The sequence below is a fragment of the Festucalex cinctus genome, chromosome 18 (genome assembly GCF_051991245.1).
Source record: "Festucalex cinctus isolate MCC-2025b chromosome 18, RoL_Fcin_1.0, whole genome shotgun sequence".
NCBI classification, from domain to species: Eukaryota; Metazoa; Chordata; class Actinopteri; order Syngnathiformes; family Syngnathidae; genus Festucalex; species Festucalex cinctus.
Window position 1 is genome coordinate 4,581,490 of NC_135428.1, and position 27,285 is coordinate 4,608,774.

The 27,285-nt window shown below is 39.2% G+C and overlaps 2 protein-coding genes across 9 annotated transcripts; one reads left to right on the forward strand and one right to left on the reverse strand.

Moving 5' to 3' along the window:
- Positions 1-386: 386 nt before the first annotated feature.
- kif4 (kinesin family member 4) lies at positions 387-11,878 on the reverse strand. Of its 7 annotated transcripts, XM_077504155.1 has the most exons (32): positions 11,647-11,877; positions 11,525-11,578; positions 10,764-10,998; positions 10,243-10,384; positions 9,673-9,787; positions 9,400-9,590; positions 9,220-9,309; positions 8,932-9,098; positions 8,078-8,172; positions 7,837-7,956; positions 7,331-7,506; positions 6,874-6,935; positions 6,656-6,788; positions 6,515-6,573; positions 6,248-6,353; positions 5,949-6,056; positions 5,657-5,839; positions 5,382-5,485; positions 5,107-5,251; positions 4,198-4,308; positions 4,035-4,118; positions 3,827-3,940; positions 3,572-3,727; positions 3,392-3,489; positions 3,064-3,193; positions 2,159-2,329; positions 1,955-2,065; positions 1,809-1,877; positions 1,338-1,424; positions 1,078-1,203; positions 784-873; positions 387-679 (listed from the first exon to the last, which is right to left on the reverse strand). In XM_077504155.1, the coding sequence occupies exons 4-32, from the start codon at positions 10,363-10,365 to the stop codon at positions 473-475; spliced, it is 3,531 nt and encodes a 1,176-aa protein (XP_077360281.1). In that variant the 5' UTR covers positions 10,366-10,384; positions 10,764-10,998; positions 11,525-11,578; positions 11,647-11,877; the 3' UTR covers positions 387-472. The 7 variants fall into 7 exon arrangements, with proteins under 7 accessions (XP_077360281.1, XP_077360278.1, XP_077360279.1 ...); XM_077504152.1 differs by having other exon boundaries at positions 10,764-11,578; XM_077504153.1 differs by having other exon boundaries at positions 11,525-11,877.
- A 1,255-nt stretch (positions 11,879-13,133) lies between these two features.
- On the forward strand, positions 13,134-26,352 carry ammecr1 (AMMECR nuclear protein 1). Of its 2 annotated transcripts, none has more exons than XM_077504157.1 (6): positions 13,134-14,607; positions 17,671-17,781; positions 18,630-18,744; positions 19,767-19,857; positions 20,911-21,007; positions 21,378-21,767. In XM_077504157.1, exons 1-6 carry the CDS (start codon positions 14,123-14,125, stop codon positions 21,415-21,417), a joined length of 939 nt encoding a protein of 312 aa, XP_077360283.1. In that variant the 5' UTR covers positions 13,134-14,122; the 3' UTR covers positions 21,418-21,767. The 2 variants fall into 2 exon arrangements, with proteins under 2 accessions (XP_077360283.1, XP_077360282.1); XM_077504156.1 differs by lacking the exon at positions 21,378-21,767 and adding an exon at positions 21,789-26,352 and having other exon boundaries at positions 13,140-14,607.
- Positions 26,353-27,285: the final 933 nt, after the last annotated feature.

Below are 27,285 nucleotides of genomic sequence, written 5' to 3' on the forward strand. Positions count from 1 at the left end.
ACATTAACTTTGTTGCTTCATTTGATTAAACTTACATTGGTGTATGCAAAGAACTTGGTGCATCATGGTGATTTTTCAACAAAGATTATTTTGTTAATAGCCATTTTTTTTCAAGTGTATGAGAGTCCATGGGAGAAATTGATGCATTTTGTGCAACCTACCGTTTTTCTATTTAAAAAAAAAAAAAAAAAAAAAAGATAGAAAGGGGCAAAAATCAGAAAGTCTGTGTCATTTGGTGGATTAGATGTATATATAAAAATCATGGAGGTATAGAAAATTTTAAAATGTTCTAAAATGGCGGGCAGTGAAAATTAATTATAGTCAAAAACTGTCTCAAACAGATTAGATGAGAGAAAAAACAACTCAATATTACAGAAAGACAAAAGCGGACATGAAAATTTTATTAACGTTTAACACTAAAAGTACAAGCCACATATAAAAGAATGGACAACACTGACAAACATATGGGTAACTAAAAAGGATGAGTTTCCTCTCTAACAGGAGTGCAGCCAGAGAAAAAATTATTCTGATAACTGGTCAGGAGTCGTTTCTTCTTCTTGAAGATTCTGACTGTCTCTTCCTCCCGATCCACATTCTGGTCCTCCTCTTTAAAGATGGGCTTACGAACTAGCTTTAATTCTGTGATGTCATGACCCATGTCTTGGAGTTCCTCGAGCACCTGAATGTAAAATTCAACCGATTGTTTACGAGTGTGTGTGCGTGATACTCATTTTCATCAACCTAATATGGAGTAGGCTGAGCTTTGAGAGGGGAACCACTTACCTCCTTTGTTGGCGAACAAAATGGCGGCTTGAAGAATGTGGTGTCTGGACTCGTAGAGTCTCTTGAAACATTTTCGCTCAGGCTTTCTTCCTAAAATAAAAATGAAGGGGAATTATTGCATAAAAACACTAAAATGAGATTTCAAAAGGGAGGAAAAAATGTGCCTGATAAGTATTAGGGCTGGATTAAAAAAAAAAAAAAAAAAAAAAAAAAAAAAAAAAATCAAAGATTTATTGCACATTAATGTAACCAAACAGAGGGAGAGTATTATAATATATATCAAGTACAACAAACCTCAGCGACAACAGGGTTGTCCATATTTCGACATTTGTCGTGGTCGCACTGGCAAGTCTCACGACAGGCCATCTTCCCTTTACGGCAACGACAGTGCTTGTTGCTACAGCTGCCTTTACAGGAACACTAGACAAAACAAATACAATCAAATAAATCACAAAGTCAGTGTGTATTATGATGTACTCATCAAATTAAAAGGCAATACATTTTTCTGATTTTACAGAAATGCAATTAACCTCTTTGTGAAAGTCAGTCCTTACCCCTGTTGCTCTTGGTCTCCTCGAGGTCCTGCGAGCCTTCTCCAGTTTCTCTGGTTGCCAGTCATCTTCCTCATCCTCCTCCTCTTTCTGCAAAGGCACAAAAACATAAATCTTCACTATGGATGATCACTTGGATGCTGTCTGTCATCGAGTGAGTCCCTTGCCAATTGAAATCATTAAGGATTATATGGCAGCCACTAGATTGAAACTCAGCAGAGCAGACCTCTGCCGAAAAGAAAAATCCTAATTTGGATCGTTGCCATATTGTACACTCTCCTAGAGTTAAATTTCTTCAGCTATCGAGTCATTTGAAAATGTGTCAAAAACAGGTGAAAAATGTAAGATGTGCGATAAAATTCCCATGCTCCAACTGCACAAAAAATTCCTTAGAAACTGGTAAAACCTTTTTTATCCCCCCCCCCCCCCATCTTTCCTTAATTTACAACAATCTGTAATAAACTGTGCACTTACCTGTCTATTCTGCGACATCATGTTTTGACTCAGCCCACACAGAGCACGCAGTTTCTGAAGCTTCTCATCCTAAGGCGAGGAACCACATTTACTCATGAAGACTTGCACATTTTCTTTGGAACAATTCGGGGTGTGCAGTTACTAACCTGATCTTTGAGACGCTGCATGAGCTCCTTCTCCTTTGCGCTGTTCTCCTCTTTTTGCTTTGTTTCATCCGACTCTGGTTTGCTCTGAAGTTGGTTGAGGAGACATTGGACCTGCCGGGAAGAAGTGGAGAAACCAGTACTGTAGAAGGAGGTCTTGAAATGAAATGTGTGAAAAAAACAAATAAAAAGTCAAGAAATGAGTACTTTGTCTTGATGCCTCTGCTCTAATTCCACAAGCTGCTGCTGGTGCTCCATGTCGATTGCAGACATCATTGCTCGCTCGTCAACCAACATTTTGTTTAAATCTTGCATGTTGGCTTTCTCTTGTTGGAAGTCACTCTCCAGCTTGGCTGCAACCGTCTTTGCCGACACCAGCTGAATAAGAAAAATCCGGACGAGCGCCCAAAACATGATCACATTTCTCACGCAAGAAAATTCTGAACGGTTTTGCTACAGTTACTTATTGAATTACAAACATATGTAACTATTAATGTTATAGTGGCTAAATTCCATATCTATAATGTACATTTGTCTGTAGATGGAATGATTAAATGTGAGGACTTCTTGCAGTCACACAATCTGATGAATCTCTCTCCTTCCTCTACTGCGGTTTATGAACATGAGTCTCTATGCTGAAAGCAAACCCTTCGACACGAATATTAATTTGAAGACTCCTACGATGCATTTCATTGGGTTCAATATGAGAGTTTCTATAACAAAGAAATTAAAATGTTGATTTTTGGGGAAAAAAAGAAAAGAAAATTGCCTCATTGTGAATTATTAGGTTTTGGCCCAAAGTCAGTGATATATAGAAGCAAATATATTTATGATAGTAACTCAGAATATCAGAAGAGTAAATACAGTCGGATTAAGGAAACAGTAATGCATTAGGTGAGTCATTACTTGAACATGCACACAATTTGGAGTAACAATGTGTTACCGGCATCACTGATTCTGATCACTAAAAAATAAAGACTGAACAAGAAATGGCAGAGAAGAAGAAGGGAAAAAAAACAAATACAAATCACATGTAATTCCAAAGGTAAATTGCATGACACAATGACATTACGTGCAGGTTTACGCTTGCTTGTTTTGTTGTATTTTCTCACCTCGGCCATCAGGACTCTGACCGCACACTTGGCGTCAACAATGCTTGTGATGCCATCTATACGTTGTTTCAGACGCCCCTCGCTGTCTGCTGCAAGGACTTTCTGCTGAAGGTCGGCTATCTGGGCATTCCTGTTCAAACAATGAATGGCACTCTGTTAGCATAACTGCTGCTCAATGGAAATCAGTCATAAATTAAATTAATTCAAGTAATGTTTACATGGAGCAGCAATCATTCAGATTTGCATATTTCCTGTGGGGTGTCACTTGAGACTAAATAGTTCCGATCCAATGAACTGATTGGTACACATTTTACTTTCTCTAACTAACCTGAGTTCCATTTCTGTAGTCAGGTTCTCCACCTGTTTGGTCAGAGGTGTCTCCAGAGCCCCCTTGGTCTCCAACTCAGAAATGAGCAGCGTCCGACGCTTTATGGGAGGATGACACCCAATAACACATCTCAAACCAAAGCAGTAAGTCACATAAAAGGAAGGAAGGACACCAACTCACCCTGATTTTGGCAGAAGGTCGCTCCCCGGCATCAATTTGCTGCTTGAGGTGAGTTATCTCCTGAGCCAAGACTTTCCTGTCCTCAATCAGGTCATTGAGGTGACGTCTTGCCTCTTCTGTGCTCACCATAACCTCTACCTCACTGAGAAATAAATTCTGATCACAGAACAGATGCAGTAACGTGAATCATTATGCTCGTATTATGAGCGGCACCATCAAGGATAGCGAAATGTTGATGAGCAAATATAGTACAACCTTCATTCTTGCAGCAGCTCCCTCCACCCCTCTGCTCTGAGGATCTTTGCGTTTCTCCGCCACTTCACTTCTCTTCAGCAGTGCAACTTTCAGTCGCTTGTTTGCAGCTGCAGCCTATTGGTCAAAACATTCACAGCTGTAGTGACTATAACAGGGAGTCATTCCAGAAGACAAACTAAATTGCACCGTGAGTGAAACAATACTTCACCTCTTCTGTTTTCCGACGCAGGACATTGGCTTGCTTCTCGAAATCCCGCTCGAGCTTAAGCAGCTCATATTGACGTTTACGATCCTGCAAAAAGTAAACGTTAAGTGTGCAGCACAGAACATGGATTATCCTGGCAGTGTGTGCGGGTGACCATACACTGTACCTTTTCTTTCAGTTGAAGCACCTCTCTGTCCTTTTTGCTCTTCCAGAGTCGGAATTTCTCAGAGTCATCCCTCATCTGCCTCATTAGCTGTGCACGCTGGGACTTCATAGCCTTCAGGAACAATATATTGGTTTACTTTTGGACCATGAGAACGTCAGTCATTTAAAAAAAAAAGAAAAAAAAAAGAAAAATAAAAGTATGATTTCCACCTATTGCCATACAGTTTAGTATTGCAGTACTGGACCACAGTAAAGTGACATGAGTGGCTAGAAAACTCTCTGTTGATGTTTTTATAAGTTGAAGTCACCAATCAAAACCTACTTGCGGTAGTACCAGCAAACTGCTTGGTGATTATCTTTTCTGTGACTAGGGTGAAATCTAAACTACGTGCAATCTAAACATTGCATTTATTAAATTAATAGATGTGCAAACAGATCACTGCTATAGTTATTCAATACGAGCTTTAATAAAAATAATTTGAGAAAAACAAAAAACTTTTTTTTTGCCCTGGCAATGAATTTGTGTGGTAAAGGCTAAGTAAATAAACAAATTAAAAATACACTTTGGGGGTCGAAATCAACTTTGAAACATTTAAACAATCTAATTTTCCCTGTGAATGTGTCTAACAATCTTAGATTCTGAATAAACTTTTGACTGAAAATGAACATATAAAGTACATTATCTGTCAAGTTTTACATCAGTTTTGAAAACAAAACAAAAACCCACCTGAAAACGTAATAAATCCCCAATAAAGTACTGTAATAATGTATAATATTACTGGTAAAAATTTTATTACAATATCAGTCAGGATTTTTTATATTATTGATAAAATTATCACAAACTGTATTACATTTTCAGGAAATTATTACATTACAGGGTGTTACAAAAGCCAGCAAAAAAATAATTTACCTGTATTTCCTGCACAAGCTTGCTGACTTTCTGAACAGAAGACTCATTGAGTTTCAGCAATTTTGATTGCTCAAGAAGCTTCTTCTTCATGTCAACTAGCTGGCCCTCCAACTCTTGCAGACGCTTCCTGCGCTGTTCACTCAGCCTACGGGAGAATGTGCAAGTCAGATTGAGATGGAAGGACGGGTTTTCAAGGTATCACTTAAGGGTGCTTAAGAATGTGAAAATGTAATGGCTTTGGAAAGGTAATCCCAAAGTCCCATCTGACAGCGTACTTAGCGTGGTTGGTGTCTTTCTTTGCAGACTCAAGTGCCATAACAAGCTCCACCTTCTCCTTTTGCAAAGAATTCACTGCCATCTGCAGATCCTGCACATTTTTCTAAGGGATTAAATGTAAATGTCAAATTATAATGCGATATTTCCCCCGAATATGAAAACATGACCCAAAGTCGCCACATACACCGTATGAGTACTTTTTTTCTACAACGTCAGACCGATGATTCATGGCATCAAAGCATAATCGCATCACTACAAGATCAACTTCTTTCACCTGTTGCTCTGACTGCACTGACTCCAGTTGGCTATCATTCTGGCACATCTTCTTGACCAACGCCTCCTTCCAGCTCAACACTTTGTTCAGCTCGATCAGCTCTTTGGACATTTGCGCCTGCTGCAGCGCATGGTGTGCTGTAAAGCCATCTGTTGAGTCCTTGTCAGCAGCTGCATTGGTTTCCTAATGTGAAAGAAGGGAAACAATGCACAAATTAGGATCTTGGAGTGAAAAATGTACTGAATATTTTCATGGGGAGGCGAGGGAGAAAAACAATTAACCTCTAACTTACAGATTGGGAGTCGTCTGCTCGGCTTGTACTGCTATACCCCATTTCATCTGGTGTAACTGCTCCTGCCACCATTGAATCGATAGAGGCAGCAATGCCGGCACTCTCGCGCTTAGAGGAAAAAAATAAATAAACTTAAGTTTTACTTCATTAAACTTAATGGAAAACAATTTTTATTCACGCGATGGGATTCTTTTTTTTTTTCTTTTCTATTATTATTGGTTTCTTTCGTTCACCAATTATCTGAACAAAAGAAACGAAAAACCTATATTTATTAATGTGGTCATTAGTAATTTTCATACATTGAGCTCCAAGATGACTTCTTGCAGGTTCTTCATCACCTCAACGTTCTCTTTCAACTCCTGGTCCTCAAGTGTCTCCAGTACTTTTTCAAGATCGATTGTGCAACTGTAATAGACCACAAGCATTATAGAGACAACACGATGAATACAACTGATTGCCAAAAACATGCACTCAACAAAAAAATGTCAAATTAAAATACTTAAGAGTTCTAGTCTACAAAATAGTTTATTATTTTTTAAATAAACAAAACAGATTGAAACCCTTACGCTGCATGGTGCTGCAGTTGTTCGAGTTTGCTTTGCAGTTTCTCATTTGTTTGTTCAGTCTACAACAAAACACAAGACATCCAAAATGAACTGCAACTGCAACCTTGGAGACAATCCCCCCCCCCCCCCCCCCCCACTCACCATAATGATCTTCTCAAACATGAGAGCAGTTTGTCCGACAGTCTCATTCAACTCCTTGCTCAATTTCTTGTTCTCGTCTTGCAGACTGCGGATCTGTTCCAGCAACTTTTTCACATTCTCATCAGACTCTGGCCTGCGGTGTGGAGGAACAAGACACATTATGGCCTTTTGTGAAGTCATATCCACCATGACTTGATTCTGTTCCCCCTGCTGCATACCCAGAGAGCACGGGGGCTACTCCTCCACGGGCATGAAGAAGCATCACCTGCAATTCTTGAACCTGTGGAGAGAAAGACTGTCACGGCTCTTACTCGATGGCGAGCACATTGGATACACCTGCACAATTAAATTACATCCAATTACAAGAGCATTATCAATCATTCTAATGCTAAATATAGCATTAAGACAGGCAGAGAGGTACCCTATTTATTTAACAATATGTTTTTCATCACGATTGTAGATGGCAGCAGTGAACAACTGCGCTATCATGAAAAATTGTTGTCTCTGATTTAGCAAGTTCTACACCCAATAAGAGACACTCGATTAATTAAAAGGTCCTAACAGTTGTCAATCATATAGAGCATTCCTATATTTGTAAAAGCTCTTTATGAATTTCATTGGAATTTGCAAGTGGTCCTAATGTGTTGTGCACTATTTTTGTTTCTCTGTATGCACCTGTTGCTTTAAACGGCTATTTTCTGCCACTCTGGGGTCAATGTTCACAACAGGCTTGTTTTTTATTTTCCGAGCTCGGTCGGCGTATCGCAGCGTGTTGACGGTCTCCTCCAAGTTTGAGTCTGCAGGGCTGATGCACGCGATCATCAGCGTGTGACTATTGCCTCCAAGGGAATCTGTTGAGGAACAACAAATATGTAATTTATTTACTACAAGCTACAAGTGGTTTTGGCTGTGAATTTCGTAATTATCTATGTCACTTTAAAAAAAAAAGAAAAAAAAGAAAAGAAATAAAAACGTACATTTTTAGGTTAAAAGAAATTAGCTGACTCAAATATTTCACTTGTTGGATGGAAACTGATGAAAGAAGATGAAATGCAACTTTCAACTAAAATCGACACAAGAATTATGCATTTCTTGCTCCAAATATTATTTGCCTAGAGATGTGAAGGTCCTCAAAAGGGAGGATTGTTTTTAGGCTGGCCTAAAAATAAATCAAAGCCTACCTTGTAACAGGCGAGTGAGTTTGGAGTCTCTGTAAGGGACAAAGGCATTTTTCTTGCTTTCATCCCCCAGGGCACTGATCACATTACCCAAAGCCAAAAGGCCTCGATTGATGCTGATGCCTGAGGATGAAAATGTTATTGGGGACACAATCTGAGGGCACAGCAATTTTATTCTACAGCAGACACCCCGAGGTGAATGTCTAATTCAAGGTTGCATTGCAGAGGCTTCAAGGTGTTGTACCTTCCTTTAAACGATCTCCCTCTGCTTTGGTTTTCTTCTGCCTCTCTGAACCAGCCAAATCAACAAGGTGCAGTTTGGAAACAACTGAGTCCGCCCTACAAAGATAAATAAAAATAAAAACAATGCAATAAAATAAAAGGAAGGAGAGTGATGTTGCCTCATAATTGCATGTTATACACACCTCAAACAGCCAAATTATTCAAATCACAAAACGCCATTTTTATTTCCACTTTACATTTGCCAGGCCATTTATCTGGATTCATTACTAGTGATGTAACAATACCGGTTAAACGCAGCACAACTGTTAAAAAGGCCAGGTTGTTTCCATTTCTACAGTTCCAGCACCCTCTAGTGGTTAGTGTATTAGTGCAATTTAATTTTAATTAGGAATGTTTTGGCCACCAATAGAGATCCGGACATCAATGGGTTATTCCCCGAACATGCCCTGCTTTGGCAGTATTGATGCCTATTACTTGCAATGGGTGTACTCGCGTTTATCAGCCAACTTTCCGCCCAAGAGAATTCACACTCACTTTGATGAAAAGGACATGACATACATGCGTAAGATGGACAGGTTGGATGATATTACCGATGCCTATGAAGCGCCAGGAGTGCAATTTTTTTTTTTTTTAACTCTGCAATGGCTTCCCACAATATTGTGATAATTATATCAAGAGGTTCATATTGTGATATCTGTGACATTTGTATATTGTTATTGTTACATCCCCACTCATTTCCCATTAAATATTGAACTACTTACACTTGATCAAGTAATTTCAAATCTTAAGCGTACAACTGCTAACAGTAACAGGAGAATTAACTCAAACGTCTAAGAGGACAATAATGACACTGACTTGTCTTTCCCTTTGCGTTGCTCCAGTGTGATGGTGAAAATGGCATGTGAGCGTGATGAGGCAACATTCATCGCCGTGGAGCCCACAGTGCGAGCGGAGTTGCCGAGCTCCAGGCAGCGTACCATCTCTTGAGCAGAGACCACCCTTTTCTCAGTTAGTCCCACAATCTGGAAATGTACATTAATAAAAGACACAACCTTCAAATAAACACAAAACATAGCTATTGAAAAGTGTCTGTTGCCAGGTTGCTAAAAACATGACATTTGACGAAAAGTGCCCATCATTTACCTTGATACCTTCTTTGGGGTCTTCTCTAATGTTCAGAGCAGGTTTATCTTTAGCAGTACATAACAAATCCAAAACATCTTCGTTGTATATCTGTGATTAACAAAGAAAGAAGAAAATGAAAGCAACTTCCCCAAAAAGAAAGAAAGAAATCTTTATTTGTGCAAAATAGAGTCACACAACCTCCAGATATGATATTGCCATGCTGAATTCGCAGTCTGTCTTCTTTTCCTTTTCCTCAAAGATCCTCCTGATAACTCGTGGAATAACACCAACAGAGGGATCATTCTCTTGAGCCGCTGTGTATGCTCCTCCCATAGAGAAGGTCTTTCCAGACCCGGTCTGTCCGTATGCAAGCACTGTGGCATGGTAGCCTACAAAAAAACAATTAAGACTTTTGGCTAATTTGGTCTTTTTTTTTTTCCTGGTACATTTATTTTTAAAAGATGCAGCTACCTTTAAATAGCCCATGTAATAAAGGGGACACAGCAGTACTGAAGACTTCTTCCTGCTCTACAGTGGGATCAAAAACATAGTCGTACGTGAAAGCTTTCTCTGTGCCAACCACCACCTGGAGAAAAAAATAAAATAAAATTACCTTCATAGGATGATCGGTGGGGAAATAGACATTGCCTGAAGAATACTTTAGCGAGAAAGAATTTGTGTCAAACAATTGCAACTGTATTCTAGAGTAAACTTAATTTTACCAGCCACTGATAGGGAAGGCAAAACATTTTGGGACATTGAATAAGTCTTCCTCGACAATAGTTGGCTCTGTACAGCTGCAATTTGACACATCTGCACAGCATCACTTGTGCCACAAAGAAAGTTATTATTATTTTTTTTTAATTGTCATTGTCTTAAATGACATTTTGTGCATTTAAAGTACTAGAAATATCGGTACTCAGTATCTGTGAGTATCAACGGGTGAATTTCCTTATTGAAATCAGTCTGGGGGGGGGGGAAAAGTGGTACTTTAAAAATCGCTGGAAATTAAGATTCGTATGCATAACTTTAAATACAGACCTGTGGTTCCCCTGGCACAAAGTTGAGGCAGCACTGGCATCCCTCGTTGATTTCTTTTGGCACTAAAGGACGACAGCGCAAGGCGACTCGGACTGGTATCACCTTTGCGTCAACTGTGGTCATGATGGAGACTCTAAATCATCTTTAAAAAAATAATACAACAGGGGCCATTGAGCTAGGCCATCCCGCGCATGTGAATATGCCACATTGTCAAAACTAACCACTGCGTACAAACAAACGTTGGAAGACAGACACTGCCGGGTACTTATACAAACTCGACAGTAAAAGAGGATATGTAAAGAAATAATCGATTCTTTCGCATATTATAGTTTATAACTATGCTTTACGTATATGTATGACGATTTTTTTATTAAAAGTTGAAAACCGGGCATTCTTGTCGTAACAGACATGTTTCTACAACTCCAATTGTGCCTATCTCTTGTTAACTTTAGCGAACTCCCACGACAGCAGTGTCCGTTTTCGCAGTGTTTGTGCTAAAACGCAATAAAACTCAGGCTTACCTCTTCAGTCCCCACCTAGAAACAAGTACCCGTGACGTTTACTTAATAGGAAATTATCCGTCACTGACCGAAAAAGGACCCTCAAAAGAGCTGAAACTCTTTCTCCAGGGTGGAATTTTAACGCCCGCGATTTTCAAACATCCAACTCCGCCCCTTTTTCTTCTTCTGCTGCTTCTCTTTCTTTTTCTCTTATGCACGAAGCAGAATCGGTGGCGCTTGCTCTCACGAATGACATCTAGAGGTCATTTGGAAAAAGACAGCATGTCGTCACAGGACATATGTCCATGAACAGTGTAGTTGTAGTACATTTGAAAACACATCTGTACTATATACTTAAATGCTGGCTGAAGGACAATCAGAAGTACGACCATTAAATCGTTTTATATTCTTTTGTTTTGATCTTACTCGTCTTATTATGACATTCATTGTTTTATTGCAATGCTCTTACCTGTTATCTTGACTTTGCGATGTGTATTTTTAATTTATTTATGTGTAGGGTACTACAGATGCAAATTAGCAACTGTTGCTAGAATCTGGCATATTTACAACTTAATTTGTTGTTCAATAATGTGCACTGTCCCTTTCATATAAAATGCAACAAAATACTATACATATATATATATATTAGTGCAAAGAGAGGAGAAAAATCTGTTAGAAAGTAAGTGGGTGACAAATCATCCTTCTTGATGAAATGGGTTTTCAGCCGACCATGAAAAATGGGGCGTGACTCTCTGTTCTGGCTGGAAGAAAAAGGTCATTACCCTGGAAGCGAGAGGCGAAAACAGCTGAGTCCGGTTAAATTGATGACAAGGTCTCTGAACAGAAAACAGAGCTTTACATGTAATACAACCAGTCATCACAAACCACTACATTTATGCAGTACCACATTTCTCATGGTCTTCATTTCTGTGCTTCTTTGTTGGGTCAACTGCTGCACTGTTTACGTGACGTTGCATTCATGAAACAAGCAGTTAAGAGTGCTGTCATGACCTTGTGTCAGGACCCGCAGCGTTATTCACTCTCGCACAGATGTATGGCTCAGCCGTCTCTTCCGTCACAGGCTTTTGAGCTCCACCTAGCAAGCGATCAAGTCATATTTCCGCATGGTGTGATGATGACAGCACATGAGTGATTCTTCAGGGACAAGCCTTATATGATGCGCTAAACACTGTCATTAAATGCCTTGATCCCGGCCACTGACTTTTATGAACAGCGCGCTGCCGAGCATCTGATACTGTAGAGGTCATGCGCTTAAAATGTGACATGGCAGGAGGCCCTTCATGGAAAGGGGAGAAGACACGCTCAGAAATAACTCAGCTGAAGAAGCAAAATGTGAATCCTTCAATGAGATGAAAGAAGTAATAGATACACAACTTTTGTTTTGGACACTGACTGTATGTTCTAACTTTATACAGCGAATATTTTATTTGGAATGACAATCACTTCTATCTGTTTTTGTTTTTCAGCAATTAGCATTAGAATACAGCTAAGTTGCATCAATATTCATATTCCTAGTGAAAACAGTCAAAAAGAGCTTGTTTCAACATGGCCCTGGTTGAGCTCATACTCTGCTGCCACCTGCTGGCCGTTTTTGTAATAAGTACCATTGCTTCAACCCTTCTCTTCAGTTCAGGGGCTGCATCAACGCCTTCTGTATGCTCTAGCATTAAAAACCCCCAAAACAAAACAAACAAAAAAAACATTACAAAAAACAACATCTAAATACGTCTTTGGGACAGTGCTGTTTAAAATAGAACATATTTACACGTTTTTGAGAGCAAATGAGTTAATTATGGAGCATCAATTATTTTTAATTATCAAGGACACGATAAAAACTTCACAAACATTAAGTTCCAAATAAAATTTTGCAGCGGCAGTATGATTAATGATTTGATGATTGAGTATGAGTAATGATTTAGTTTATTAATGAAAGTAACATGTATTATAATCACTTAAATGTTACACAAACATTGACATCAGCAAGGATGAGATAAATATTTTCACAATTCAATTTCAATAATTATTAAATATAAATTAAAAAGATTCAGAATGATCCTAAGGTGCAATGAGACAGGTCTTTCAAAGATATAAGAAAATACTTTTAAATTCATGTGAACAGTAAATATCAAGAAAACGGTAAAATACAAAAAAAAAGTATTTAAACAATTGGCCTTTAAAATTATATTTTCGTTTGAACTTATTGAGAACAAGATATTAAAATAATCGATGCATTTTTTATGCACTGATAAACATTGGGAAGTACACGATTTCATGCACGCGCATGAAGACGTGAGCGGAAGTCAAGCGTGCGCGCGCCGTTTTGAGGAACGCGCGTTGTCACCTCGCCACTCCAAACACCCCCCTCCCGCCCCCCAAAAAAACCTTTGCGCATTCTGCGTAGCAAGGGGGCGCAACCTATTTTCCTGAATCCGTTTCCGTCGTGCCAACGACACCGACGCCTGTGCCCACAGACCGATCACAGGGCTTTCTTAACCGAACGGCACCGAGTGTTAGCAGCCGAGAGACGGGTGCGCAGCGAGGATTTCTCCCGGCTCAAGGACGAGAATGCGCTTCGTTATGTACCCACTTAAACGGATGACGGCCTTTAGACAAACCTTTAGCGCAAACTTTCCGCTCGACGTTTGACGCGGGGTGCGTTATCGGGGGGTTCTGTTGAGTCAGGTCCAAGAACAGACTGTGATGCAGGTGCAAACTGAGCGCTAATGTTCCTGAAATGTCTTGCTCTGCGCCGACGCGGTCCATTGTGCCATGGCAGCCCCGCATGGACAGATGCCATTTTAGTCTGCGTGGTCCCAGCGTCTGGAATCCCAGCAAAGTGTTGTGTAATTAGAAGTTGTCCAGGCAGTAGCAAACAAGCTGGTGGAATAGGAATGAGCGTCCATGACACTGTGCGCAATCGGTGCTGAAGCTTTATGGGTACGGCGTACTTGAGCTCCAGGCTTCCAGTTGAAGAGGTGTGCTGTGGGGCTCCACTGCCTGTCGGCTTTACATCTGGACCACCCGGCTCCTGTCAAACGCGGCCGGAACTTATATGCTTGTTGACAAGTGACTTGACAGCCTCGGAGGGTGTCGTGTTGACTGTATTTTGCTGGTGCTCGAAGCTAACCGATATGGAAAAAATGGTTGCTTTCGCTTAGTAAAGTCACGCATTCTTATAGCAGCGCTAGGGTGACACTGCAGTCTTCTCACCACATCGCTCACTTCGACGTTTGACAAAAATAAAACAAGGGGAAAAAACAGCGTGACAGTGGAGTAGGAAATCGTCCGCCACACGTATCAACGCAGTGGGATTTGTACGTGTGGTCGGCGTCCCCCCCACCCTTCCCGCGGTGACGGTTATGGGTCGGAAGCGGTGTGTAGGTGCAGATTGTTCCAAGATGGCGGCCGGGTGCTGCGGGGTGAAGAAGCAGAAGCTGTCGGGATCGCCCGGGTCGGGGGGTCCCGGCGGGGTGGGGGCGGGAAGCGGGGTGGCAGGAACCGGACATTGTGGATCGGAGCTGGGGATTGGCTCCTCGGCGACTGTTGCGGGAGCGCCGAACGTGAGCAGGGCGAACGGCCTGGGGGGACCCGGGGGTAACGTTAGCGGCGGTGGTAGTAATAGTGGTAGCGGCGGCACAAGCGCTCTGTCGGCTCTGTCTCCAGCCCCGGCCGGCTACACTTCGTCCGGTCTCAGCCCGAATCTCAGCCCAGGACCTGGATCGGGAAGCGGAGGCAGGAAAATGGTCGTTTCGGCGGAGATGTGCTGCTTCTGCTTTGACGTGCTCTATTGCCATCTGTACGGATACCAACCTCCAAGAACACCCAGGTTTACAAATGATCCCTAGTAAGTCATAACTTATTGTCTTGTTGGTTTTGCTGCATGCTCAAAGGAACACTATTGTACTGTCACACGAAATGTGTTTAGCGGCAGCTTTCCCTACCTTTGCGTCCGAGTTCAGGGCACAGACTGTCACAACCGAGAGATATTTTGACATGAACGATTTTAATGTGAAAATCTCTCGACTGTGGCCAGTTGGAATTTTGGGCCTTGTCGAAGATAACCTTAGTGACTGCACTGGCCTAGACTACTTCAACATAAACACCGCGTTAAAATGATTTGACGAGCACATAGTAACGCACACGCACATCAAAGAATGCCTTTCATATATTATCCGGATTCCTGGTCGCTTCCAGGCACAGTTTATAATATTGCCTTTTAACTCTTCTATCGCCGGCTAATGTAGCTAAGCCTGTCGGCTACTAGCTACTGTTAGCATGCCTAAACAAAAGGGTGGAACGACCAAGATTCCGTTGTAATTTATTCAATCATATAACAAGCCCATTTGCACAGAAACACTTGGAATATTAATCGATCAACAAAGCCGCGATATATTCACGTGCAGCCTTCGTGCTCTTTTTAATCCTGTTAGCTGTACATTCAATGAACTCCATATTGCTACATTCAAAGCTTGGCTTGGTTAGCTTAGTGTAGCTCGATGAGGAAGCGCATAACAAGATTGAAGTGATTAAATGACTGATAACAAACATCCCGTATATTAAAAGTCCCCACTTTTATGGCCATATAATCCTCAATTTTGCCACTAGTTATTTGTCTGATACGTGAAGTTGAATGAAAGAGCTAAGGACTGTCGTTAGCACCAACAACAAAGAAACATGGTCCTTGCCGAGTACATTAGTACTTTAAGCCATTCCGATTTCAACATGTTATTTATTACGAATACTTACAGTGCCGAGTAACTTTAGATAAATGTCAATCGTATTTTTAATAGTTTGGACTTTAAAAAAAATAAATGTCATCTTGACCAAGCTAACAATGAGCATGAGACATTTTTTGAACACACCTCATTCAAAGATTGTAATCTGATATGTTGGGTCTGCGATGGTTTAGCCTCCACGAAGAGGCTGTTCACAATCGTTTGCATCTGTTTTCAGGCGTGCAATCGGCCACAAATACAAACGTAGAATACTACTGCAGCAAGGATTATTATTAGTGTTAAATTACTCTCTTTGTTGCACAATTTTGGGCTGATAACTGTAAAGGTTTACTGACTTTATAACCCGAACAATTATGCATTGATTACATTAAAGTATCCCCATTAAGCATTTGTAGCAAAAGTCATTATTTGAGTCCCAAACTAGAACTTTAGTTTATATACAGAATGATTGAACAGTAGCACACATTTATAACACAGGCTTTATCCTTGACTTTTCATGTCAGATGCAGTCGTACATTTAGTACATACTTGGGATGCAGTACAGTTAATCCCACTTTTGTTCAGTACTTAAAATGACATACTTGCTGATTGTGATTACTAATACTTGATTTGATTGTCTTTCAATTGTGAAGATTTTTGAATTAATCAAACATTAATAGAAAACATAAAACAAAAAAAATCTATTTAATTTGCACAGTTGTCACTTAAATAACATATTTTAGAGTAACACAACTTGTACTTGCTTACATTTTAAGATTCAATTGCATGTTTTTCTAAGACATATTTAAATGTAGCCTGTAACACAAGGCATTTCAGTTATGTGGTGGTGTCTCAGTCCAAACACTATAGGCACCATATAAACACTAGATAAGAGACAAAGAAAAACCTTGAGTCTTCTGGGTAATAAGAAAACAGATTCTGTGTTACCTCTGCATTACCTACAAATTAAAGTGAGTACAAATAAATGGTATCTGCGTGTATCAATATATTTTGTGTCGACACCAAAACCAATACATGTATTGATATCACTGCATTCCTAGTCTATACCATACAACAAAACCGATAAAATGCTTTTTATTCCATCATATAGAACCATCATAATTATTAAAGACCATTCAACTTTTTTTTTTTTTTTTTTTTGTACATGCCATCTTAAAGTCCTGGAATCTGAGAATGGGTGCTGCCACGCTACATTTTCCCATTCCTCATGAAAACATCTCATAATGTTTCCCCTGACAGACCTTGCAAGCGTGACTAATTTTACCTTTCATAACAGGAAAATCCGCTGACTTTCCCACAAAAGACTGCAGAACAGCAGAGGCCATGTCTCAGTAGTTGTGGTAGTTAAAAATTTGCCCTCCAAGCCCCAATGCTCACTGTAAGAAAAGAGCCTCAATAAACAGAACATTATGTCATCTGTGTAATCATGCTAAGTGCGTCACTGCATTGTGTGGTTTGGACTTTAGATGTTTTGTCATGAATGGCTGAAATCCATGTTCTGAATGTACGTACTTGTCTGTCAGCAGTCAAGTATCTGACTCACTCCATGTGAATAAATTGTTGCGTGTTTTGATGAACCAGTTTGCTTTAATGAGAACGGAGCCAGTCTGTAAGAGCTGACCATGAAAGTGTGATTATGCTGAGTTTCAATAAGGAGGGGTGGATACACTTTCATTCGGTTGTTGGCTCATTTTATGGAAAATTGTGGCGGCAGCCAAGTATGACACACAAGCATTTGGTGATTCAGATTTTGCAAGTGCCAGGAAATCCTACAGTATTTTAAAGTTTAAATTGGGTGTGCCATTCACTGTGAAGTGAATCACTTAAAGTACAAGCACTCCACGATCAGTTAGTTGCGTTTCTATACAGAATAATGCGTATTGATGAGGATTTGTGGCATAATATCCCCTATTTGTTCACAATCATGTGAAGTCAGATATGCATGCCTGGATGTACCTGTGGTGTTGATTCCTTCACTCGACATTTTCAGTTTCTTTTGCATATTTCATTCAAAGACAAACTACAAATGCTAATTGTTTCTCTGTCTACCCTTTTTTTTATGATCAGCTTGATTTAAACAGATCTTCTTACAGGCCAGTGATCTGTTCCTTCGATCAGAAAGGTATAAAGTCCCCATTAACTGCATGAATGCTCTTTCTTTTGTTTTTCAGCCCGCTGTTTGTCACATGGAAAATAGGCAGAGACAAGCGGTTGAGGGGTTGTATAGGTACATTTTCTGCCATGAATCTGCACTCAGGACTCAGGGAGTACACCCTTACCAGGTGAGTTGGATTATGGAATTGGTTGGTTAAAGTATTAAACACAATATGACAATCGTAATAGTTCATGCACAGAAAAATCACAGTTTGTGCTATAACAGTGCTTCTTAATTATTTTTTGTAGTCACAAGTGCACAGCAAAATGTGTTGTCTCCATAGAACCCATCCTCGAGGAGCGGTTGAAATTGACCTCACATGTGTTTATCAGTGGGAGAAGCGGAGTTTGGTTTTCTAAGCGGTTCAAGCTTGAAGCGAACCGGCGACCTTGCTGCGAGGCAGCAGTGCACACTATTCCTTCACCCATACCGCATTGTTGATATGAAGCTTTGGGTACTCGTTATAGTGTTCGTCCTTAATACCTTTTAGCAAATTGGCGCAAGACAGAATCACTAACACACATACTGAATTAAATCAAGTGATCATGTGTTAACAGCTGTCCTTCACTACCCCCAGATGACCCCTGCAAACATCTTCAGTATTCAAGTTCCAGACATGGTGTAACTCGACAAAATTGTAGATTCCAGTGTGCAAATAAATCAAAGTCTGCAAACATTTTGCTTTTGTTTGCTGTGATACTTTGTTGGCACAATGTTGTTTAAAAATAAAAAGTTTTTGCCTCTTATGTGGAATTTCTCCACTTGCAGTAAGCAACCGAGATCAGACAGCTGATTTGCCAGCTTCGCAGTCTCCATGTCGGCTTACTGGAATTGTGCACAGATTCCGATTGCTATGTGACCGCACCCAACTTGAGTTTTTAGAAAACAGACCCCGTTGACCCTCCTTGGGGACGCCATAAAAATGTGACTTTCCTTTCCTTTGTTTTGTTTTGTTTTCTTTTCTTTTGACTGCAGTGCCCTTAAAGACAGCCGCTTTCCCCCCATGACAAGGGATGAGCTGCCACGCCTCTTCTGCTCAGTGTCTCTTCTCACCAACTTTGAAGACGTCGGTGATTACCTTGACTGGGAGGTGAGTGACACACATGTTATATGAACGGAACATTAAGCCTTAATATTTTATTTTAATGCTGTTCAAACATGAAACAGATTACAACCTCTATAAGACTGAAATTTCAGATAAATAATACATTTTCATATAAATCTTACACTCTACAAGCTTACTGATTAGTATTTTCTAAATTTGAATGAAAAAAAATCGCAACAATCGACTTATAAATTCGTATCGGGATTAATCGGTATCGAATCGAATCGTGACCTGTGAATCGTGATACGAATCGAATCGTCAGGTACTAGGCAATTCACACCCCTAATGTATACAGTGTGTGGGTTAGTTAACATTACAGAAAGCATGTGAAATTAACGCTAGTGCTGTTACACGATTAAAAATTAACTAATTAATCACAACATTTTCCAGGATTAATCGTGATTAATCACATTTTTCGACTTGTACTTTGTTTTTCTACAAAGCTGGTAACATATTTTACTTGAGTAAAATCTTGGAATTTATGTAAAGCACTCAAATAGAAAGTACATTTAGAATCAAATCCTGTTCTAATGGCATTCTTTGATCCTTGAATGGAATTCTTCTCCCGTAAAAATACACCTGTTGAATAAAAGGCCAAAATAAACTCAGCTTTACACAAATACCCCCCCCCCCCCCCCCACCCCACCCCACAAATTAAGCGCGAATTACTTGAGATTTCTCCAACAAGCGTCAGCAAGTAAAACTACCTATAGTCCACGTTTGTCCATCTATGCGCCAGTGGCTAAGTTTGGTTGTAGGTTATAGGCCGTAACAGGAAGTAAATCAAAATTGAGTTAACTGAGTTATTTTTTTAACGCTTTGATGAATTTAAATTAATCTCCAGCTTTAAAGATTTTAAATTAATTAATGCTTTGGATTTTGACAGCCCTAATTTAGCATACATGTGCCCGTTCTTATTTTTGAGGCCTACATGTCACTTTATTTTTGAATGAATTCAGCCGAAAAATATATTTTTTTCTAAATTGTTGACTATTTTATTTTCACAGGTGGGTGTCCACGGTATTAGGATAGAGTTTTTCAATGAGAAAGGATCCAAACGCACCGCCACCTACCTGCCAGAGGTTGCAAAGGAGCAAGGTAAAAGCATTAGGTTTTTTTTATATATGTTGAAGATTTGTAGCTAATCTATTATTATTGATAATTATTATTATTGTTATTATTATCATTATTTTTAAAGATAGTTACTATTTTTTTGTGTCTCACGAAGTTGTCCACACTCTTAAATTAATGGAAAAAACAATGGTCACTGAAATATCTTGATACTAACAAAAGTAAAAACAAATAAAAATGTACTGAAATTTAACCAATAAAAGTCAGTTTGTTTATTAGTTTATTTAATTAGAAGACCAAGTATAGAGGCAAATATATGAAAGTGGACACAAATTAACCAACAGTACAATGTGGAAAGAATTTCTATGCAAAGTTAACGTTTGATTTTTTTTTTTTTTTTAAACACCTTTCATCATTTCCAAATTTGATAAGACAAAATCATATATGTGTTGGAGACTGTGGACAAATTGGAGATCACACACCGCTCTTTTGTGACTGTCCGAAACTTAGGAGTGAACTTTGCATGACATTAAACACCCAGATTTAATGGAGCCCGAAGATATTTATCTTTGGGGTGTCCCCCCTGGCTCACATGAGTAAAAATAAGATTTATCTTTTGAAAGTTCTTTTGTGGGGGGATAAAAAACAAACAAAAAAACAACTACCGGTATGTTGGTATAAACCATTACCCCCTACAATCAACCAGTGGAAAGAAAGGATTGAGTCTCTGCAAGGCATAATGAAACTTCAAGACGTCCAACAATATAATGACCCAACACATAACTTAAAAAAAGATTGGACAGGTTTCAGAAGTCCTAATACAAAAGGAATGTCTGATTTTAATTGGTTAATTTTCATAAAATCTTAGTTATTTCAGTGACCATTGTGTTTTTGGAGGAGTACCAACACATTTTCTGTGTATGTAAATCATGTAAGATTAAAAAATAATAATAATAAAAATACACATTTTGCGGAAGGAAGTATCGATTGAAATTGAAGTCTCTTAACACAATTATGCTCATGTATAAATATCTGACCGTATGCTTCTTATTCATGGACATAAGTAATGTTCTTCCGTAGGTTGGGACCACATTCAAACCATAGATTCCTTACTACGAAAGGGAGGTTACAAAGCTCCCATCACAAATGATTTCAGGAAGACCATTAAGTTAACCAGGTAAGCATGACGCTTTAAATAATATGCTTTATTATGCAATTTTGTTTACCGCTTGAATCAGCCCATTTGTGTGCCAACCTTGACTCATACAAGCGCATCCCGCCCCATGTATGACCGTTTTGTTTTGTTTTTTTAAACCCGCTCAGAGCTATAGTTGAAAAATCAGTGCTGTTAGCTCCTACAGTTTTGTGGCACAAGACACAATAGAGTACTTTTGACTTAATCCTGTCATAACTAGGGTCATGCAGGGGGGGTAATGTTTGGGTCTTGACTCATGACTGGGTCACGCCAGGGTTAAGTTTGGGTCATGACAATGAGGGCAAGTGTCTGTTTAGAACTGATGTTTTGAACTGTTGTAATCGGCATCTAGTTTCAACTGGTTTCAACTGGTGATGTCAGGAGCTCTGTGATGTCAAGAATCTTTCATCTCTTTACTGGGTCAACAGCCAACAGGAGAAATCCATGTCAGTACTGTTACCCACATGGCTAACCACAACCAATGAGATCGATTCAGTCTTTTTAAGCCAAACTGAGAAGTGTGTGTTTTGTCAGATTATTAACCCTGTCTCTCTGTGTACTTCCACAGCCCAAGTTAGCTTAGTGTCTCGCGATCCTCGTTTCTCGTTTAGTCAAGTTGTGTGAATAAAGCGTTCAAATCTTGTGTGTCTGCGTTTTTGGGATCCAACCACAGAACATAACAAATCCATCAGTATTTCTAACACTTAACTGCCTATGGGTGAGGATAAAATGTGCTGACAGTATGTCTTTTTGCCATTCTTAGGTACCGTAGCGAGAAGATGACAATGGGCTATGCGGAATACATAGCCCACCGCCAACATCATCACTACCAGAATGGCATCGGGCACCCTCTTCCACCCTACAACCATTATTCCTGACAGCGAGCCGCATGACCAATCATTGGACCTCTCCGCGGACCTTTTCCCAGGAGAGCCCGCCCCCTCCTGGTCTAGCTATTTCTACTACTGTACCATTTTATGATGATAGTTTCCGTTGCCATGCTGGCTGTCTCGCAAGACGTCGACTTGGCAACGGTCTGCTACGACGCATCAATTGATTACGGCAAGAAATTCACCTCCTTTTGTTGTTTTTCTTGCCTTGTGGTTTTTGCAGCATACAAAGCCCTTCATTTGTATTCAAAACATTTTTTTTTTTTTTTAACCTTTTATTATCGTGTCTGCTCAGCAAAGCTAAACAGGCGTTTGATTCTGTGGATGGAAGGACGTCTCGTTCAGTGGATTAACCCTGCGTTATATTTTGTTTGGGCTTTGCTACTATTTTACATTTAATCATGTTTTCTTTTCCGGACTAAACCATGTAGCAGGGTCACTGTTATTCTCAAAGGCTGTGTCGTCGTCTACTCTGATTCCTCTCAAAAAAAAAAAAAAAAGGCTGATGCTGAGGTGGTATTAGCTTTTTAGAGTGTTAGTTTAGTAGAAGAAATGATGTATTCTTTGTGTTGAAGAAACTGAAATGAATGAGAAAATGAATTTAACCTTTGGTAGTTTTTGGTTGACCTCCCCATCATAACTGTTTTGTGTTCATAAATCTATCAAGGATAAGCTTGATGAATATTTTATTTTGTCTTCTAAAATGGTGCAAGGTAATGTTGGTAAGAGGTGTGTAGTTTTGTGAGCAGATCCAGAGACCACGATAGGACCACGTGACAGGGAAACTTAAAGCCATATTCTCTCCATCAGACATGTTGACATTCTAATGTCTTATATATTGTTTGTGTACTTGACCTCCCCTAGATATTCACATATTCAAACCTTATTTTGTGTTGTCATTTAGATTCTACATAGGAAGTGCTATGTTTTGTCAGCTGTGTCACTATAATCGAATTAGTATGGACAGAATGTCCGCATGGGGTCTTGCCATCAAATAAGTCCCAAGAAGACATTTCCAGTCAAATTGTTGTTGCGAATCACATCCGCATGCACGCACACACACACACACACACTGGGCCTTGTATGTTTGTTTTAGTTGACCGACTGGAATTTTTTTTTTTTGAGAGGTTCTCGTTACTTGACCAACACGTTTTGTAACAGCCTTTACCCAACTGGCAGATTCTTCACATTTTTCTTTATGCAAAAAAAAAAAAAAAAAAACGTCAAGGGCTTTCGGCACTCCATCCACAGCTCACCCGAAATGACGTTTAAAGTTGTGTTGCCTTAAATGAACGCGTTAACAAAATGGACCAGGAGAGGATGCTCGCTTTTTGTTGCCTAACCAACCCCCCCACCACACAACCACCTTGTGGGTTTGGACTTGCCTTGTTCCAATCATGGCGCCACTAGATTGGTTGATATGTCGTCGTGAAAAGCTGCTCGGACACGTCCCACCACGCTCCTCCCCCTTTGGAAGGTCAAACCACAGGCAGAGCAACAATCTCCTGCTCCATTTAATCACAGCACAACCAGAAATGATCTGCTGCAAAACCAAATTGACCATGCTCTTTAACATATATGTCTTTGTATACACATGCAATGTGTTTAAGTTGCATGTATGTATGAGTATGAGACCTATGGTTTTCTCCATGATATACAGTATATATTATGCTTGGACACTCTTATGAACCATTTAAGAGCGTTAATAGACAAATATGGTGCTATCAGACCTCATATTGGGGTGGTCACAGCTTGTGACTGGTCATGCGGACTCATCGATCATATCATATATACAAAAAAAACAAAACAAAAAAAGATGTTACATGTAAGATTTTCTCTTCCGTATATTGCCGCGAAATGCGGCACATTTTAACATTGAAGGAAGAAAAAAAAAAAAACAACGTAGCCCCTGCTTTCATCAAATCCATTGTGGGTGACTATTGGGATGAGTTCCCTATGGGAAAACGGATATTCCTTCACGTATAATGAAGCGGGATGATTCCCAGCAGCAGACTATGGAATGTACTGTTAGCATTCAACTGAGATCTGTTGTGAGAGAATCTTACATGTGTTACCTTTACTCTCCTTGAAATATGCAGATCTGTTTAACAGGTGGTTTTTGTTTTGTTTTTTGTTTTGTTTTGTTTTGTTTTTGTCCCTACCAGTGTCAACATCCATGCAGGTTTGAAAGGACAGGAAGTTGCGTTGACCTCCTCTTTTACTCCCCTCCCATACACACACACCATGGCCCAGCCTCATGGCCTCGTCTGTTCACGTGTTGATACGTCGTTTGCCTCTCCCTGTAGATCGGATGGATGTTGCTTTAAAGAGAAGTCCACCCACATTTTTTTTTTAAACAATATGTCCTATGTAGCCCCACTAGTGTAATCACAGTATTGTGATTGATATTGCATATGTGGGATATGTCATCTTAAAAGTGGACAACAAGTGGCAAAATGGCCGCCCCCGGAGATTTGTGGGTGGCGGCCATTTTGTCGACTGAAAATGGCTTGACAGTTGCTCATGCACAGCACGTTTTCTAGAGCTGAGCTGTGATTGGTCAGTACCTGAGCCAAGAGTAACTATGATGTCAGCTTCACTCGACAGCAAGTGGCAAAATGGCCGCCCCCGGAGATTTGTGTGGGCGGCCATTGTGCCCCTTGCTGTTGACTGAAAATGACTTCACTGTTAGTTGCTCATGCACAGCTCGTGTTTTCTGGAGCTGAGCAGTGATTGGTCAGTACCTGAGCCAAGAGTAACTATGATGTCAGCAAGTGGCAAAATGGCCGCCCCCTGAGAGGGATTAAATATGTGTGGATTTTGCTGTTGAACTTATATATTCTACTAATATAACACAATATTAATACAAGTTGGGGCACATAAAACATATTTATTTAAAAAAAACAAACCTGAGCACATCCTCAGTTCTTTTCTAGCTGCTGGATTGTTTATGAAATGATAAGTCCTGATATTCAAATCAAGCAGAAGGCCCAAGCGAGTTTTACATACAACACAATGCTTGTGTACTGATGAACAATTTCAAAGCATTGATACCTCATGGGATATTGGACTTTTTTTTTTTTACTTTTTTTTTGTAGTTTGTTGTAGCAGTTGAGTGTGTCTGCTCCCTATGGAGGCTGCAGCTTGTCGTTTTTCAGCGGAACGCTCAAGTTCATGTTAACTTGTCCTCTTTGACTGAACCAAAGATGCTAGCGGCCATGTCCAAAATGCTGCTCTTAAGGCCCGACTTCCTGTCCTTCCAAAAAGACACCCGTGCAAGTTGACGAAAAAACATTCGTTTGTGTGTCTGCGTGTGCGTATCGGTCTCTCAGCTGTCTGGACTTGTTAAGCAACCCGATGTTTCAATGATTTCTCATTGGAAGTATCTCTGAAGCCGTTCATGGCATCCAGGATGGTCGAAAGTGGTTGCAAATTTATTACTTTTTTTTTCTTTTGTTTGTTGTTATTGCTCTAATTCAAAAAAATGAAACTCCCATGGTGTGCCTCGTAGCTTTATGGGTTTATAAATGTTTTGTTTTTTTTCCCCACAAGACCAGCAGTTATACTTTGTATAAAAGATGGACTTTTTTTTTCTTATTTTTATGCCATAAAAAAAAATGAAAACCCCTGTTTTCTTTACTCTGGACCCAGTAGCTGCACTGGTGTACAATCGCACTGATACAGTAAACGAGTAGTTGTGGGGGGGAAAAAAAAAAGAATCAGTAATGATTATGACAAATGAAATAAGAACTACAATAAACTTGTTTGAAACTTTTTACTACATGAGATTTAAAAAAACAAAAAACAAAGAAAATGACTGTTTTTGTACATCAAAAGTTCTTTTCAAACGAATATTTTGAATCTAGTTTGGAAATTATTTTAGTGGTTTTCTATGTTATGAATTTTTGAGACACTGACCTCTAAGATGTGTCACTGTACAAAATGAACTTTTTTTTTTTTTCTTTTTTTTTAGTTGCAGTGGCCTGATGGGCTGGGAGGGTTGCCTGGTGTAACTCCTCATACCAATGTTAATTTCTTGTCATTTTGATTTTGGACTCTTGTTTTTACTCTGCTTTAGTAACTTGAAACGTTGATGGAAAAAAAAAAAAAAACATGAACTGGGAAAGCTAAAAATCCCACCCCTGTAGAGCTAGACCCTTCCTCCTCCTTGAATTGCTGTTAGTGTGATAAGACTTGAAACGAGCATTTTTATCATGATACTAAGACCCCAACAGGAAAAAAAAAAAAAAAAAAAAAGCAAAACGGATACAAAACACAAACACAATTAATACAAAAAAAAAATGCAAATGAGTTGGGGTAGGTGGGTGAAAGGCTATATATAGATGGGTTATTTGAGTAAGCAGTGGATGTGAAGATAATGTAGTTTTAAACATTGTTACATTTTAAAATCATTTATTCAATAAAAAGTCAACTCAATTGTGTGTTATGGTTTTTTTTCCCAGCACAAATGCTTCATGTTTATGTGAGGGGGAACTACCCCTCCATTTAAGTTAATTGAATCACATTTTATATATATATATATATATATATATATATATATATATATATATATATATATATATATATTGTTTTTTTGTTTTTTTTAACTCATTCACTGCCATTGACGGAAAAAGACGTCAAATGATGCATTTTTGCTGGGCTGGCAGTGAATGTGTTAAACGACCATGTATACTAAGGCATTTTTTTTTTTGAAAACGACCATGTATACTAAGGCGTTTTTTTTTTTTAAACGACCATGTATACTAAGGCGTCTTTTTTTCTTTTTTTTTTCAAACGACCATGTATAGTAAGGCGTTTTTTTTTTAAAACGACCATGTATACTAAGGCGTTTTTTTTTTGTTTGTTTGTTTTTCAAACGACCATGTATAGTAAGGCATTAAAAAAAAAAAAAAAAACGACCATGTATACTAAGGCGTTTTTTTTTTTTTTTTTTTTTTAAACGACCATGTATACTAAGGCGGTTTTTTTGTTGTTGTTTGTTTTTCAAACGACCATGTATAGTAAGGCATTTTAAAAAAAAACAAAAAACGACCATGTATACTAAGGCGTTTTTGTTTTTTTTGTTCGTTTTATTTTTTTCAAACGACCATGTATAGTAAGGCGGGTTTTTTTTGGGTTTTTTTAAACGACCATGTATACTAAGGCGTTTTTTGTTTTTGTTTTTGTTTTTCAAACGACCATGTATAGTAAGGCATTATTTAAAAAAAAAAAAAAAACGACCATGTATACCAAGGCGTTTTTTTTTTTTTTTTTTTTCAAACGACTATGTATACTAAGGTGTTGTTTTTTTTTTTTTTTTTAAACGACCATGTATACTAAGGCGTTTTTTTTTTTGTGTTCGTTTTATTT

Bases quoted from the DNA above. Each gene is read 5' to 3' on its own strand.
- ammecr1 (XM_077504156.1), top strand. From the start codon at position 14,123: ATGGGTCGGAAGCGGTGTGTAGGTGCAGATTGTTCCAAGATGGCGGCC. The intron at 18,745-19,766 runs GTGAGTGACACA...TTATTTTCACAG, and splicing joins GTGATTACCTTGACTGGGAG to GTGGGTGTCCACGGTATTAG. The intron at 21,008-21,788 runs GTAAGCATGACG...TGCCATTCTTAG, and splicing joins AAGACCATTAAGTTAACCAG to GTACCGTAGCGAGAAGATGA.
- kif4 (XM_077504154.1), bottom strand. From the start codon at position 10,365: ATGACCACAGTTGACGCAAAGGTGATACCAGTCCGAGTCGCCTTGCGC. The intron at 6,936-7,330 runs GTGCATACAGAG...TTCTCTCCACAG, and splicing joins ATAGCCGTTTAAAGCAACAG to GTTCAAGAATTGCAGGTGAT. The intron at 3,490-3,571 runs GTGAGTTGGTGT...CCTCCCATAAAG, and splicing joins GACCTTCTGCCAAAATCAGG to CGTCGGACGCTGCTCATTTC.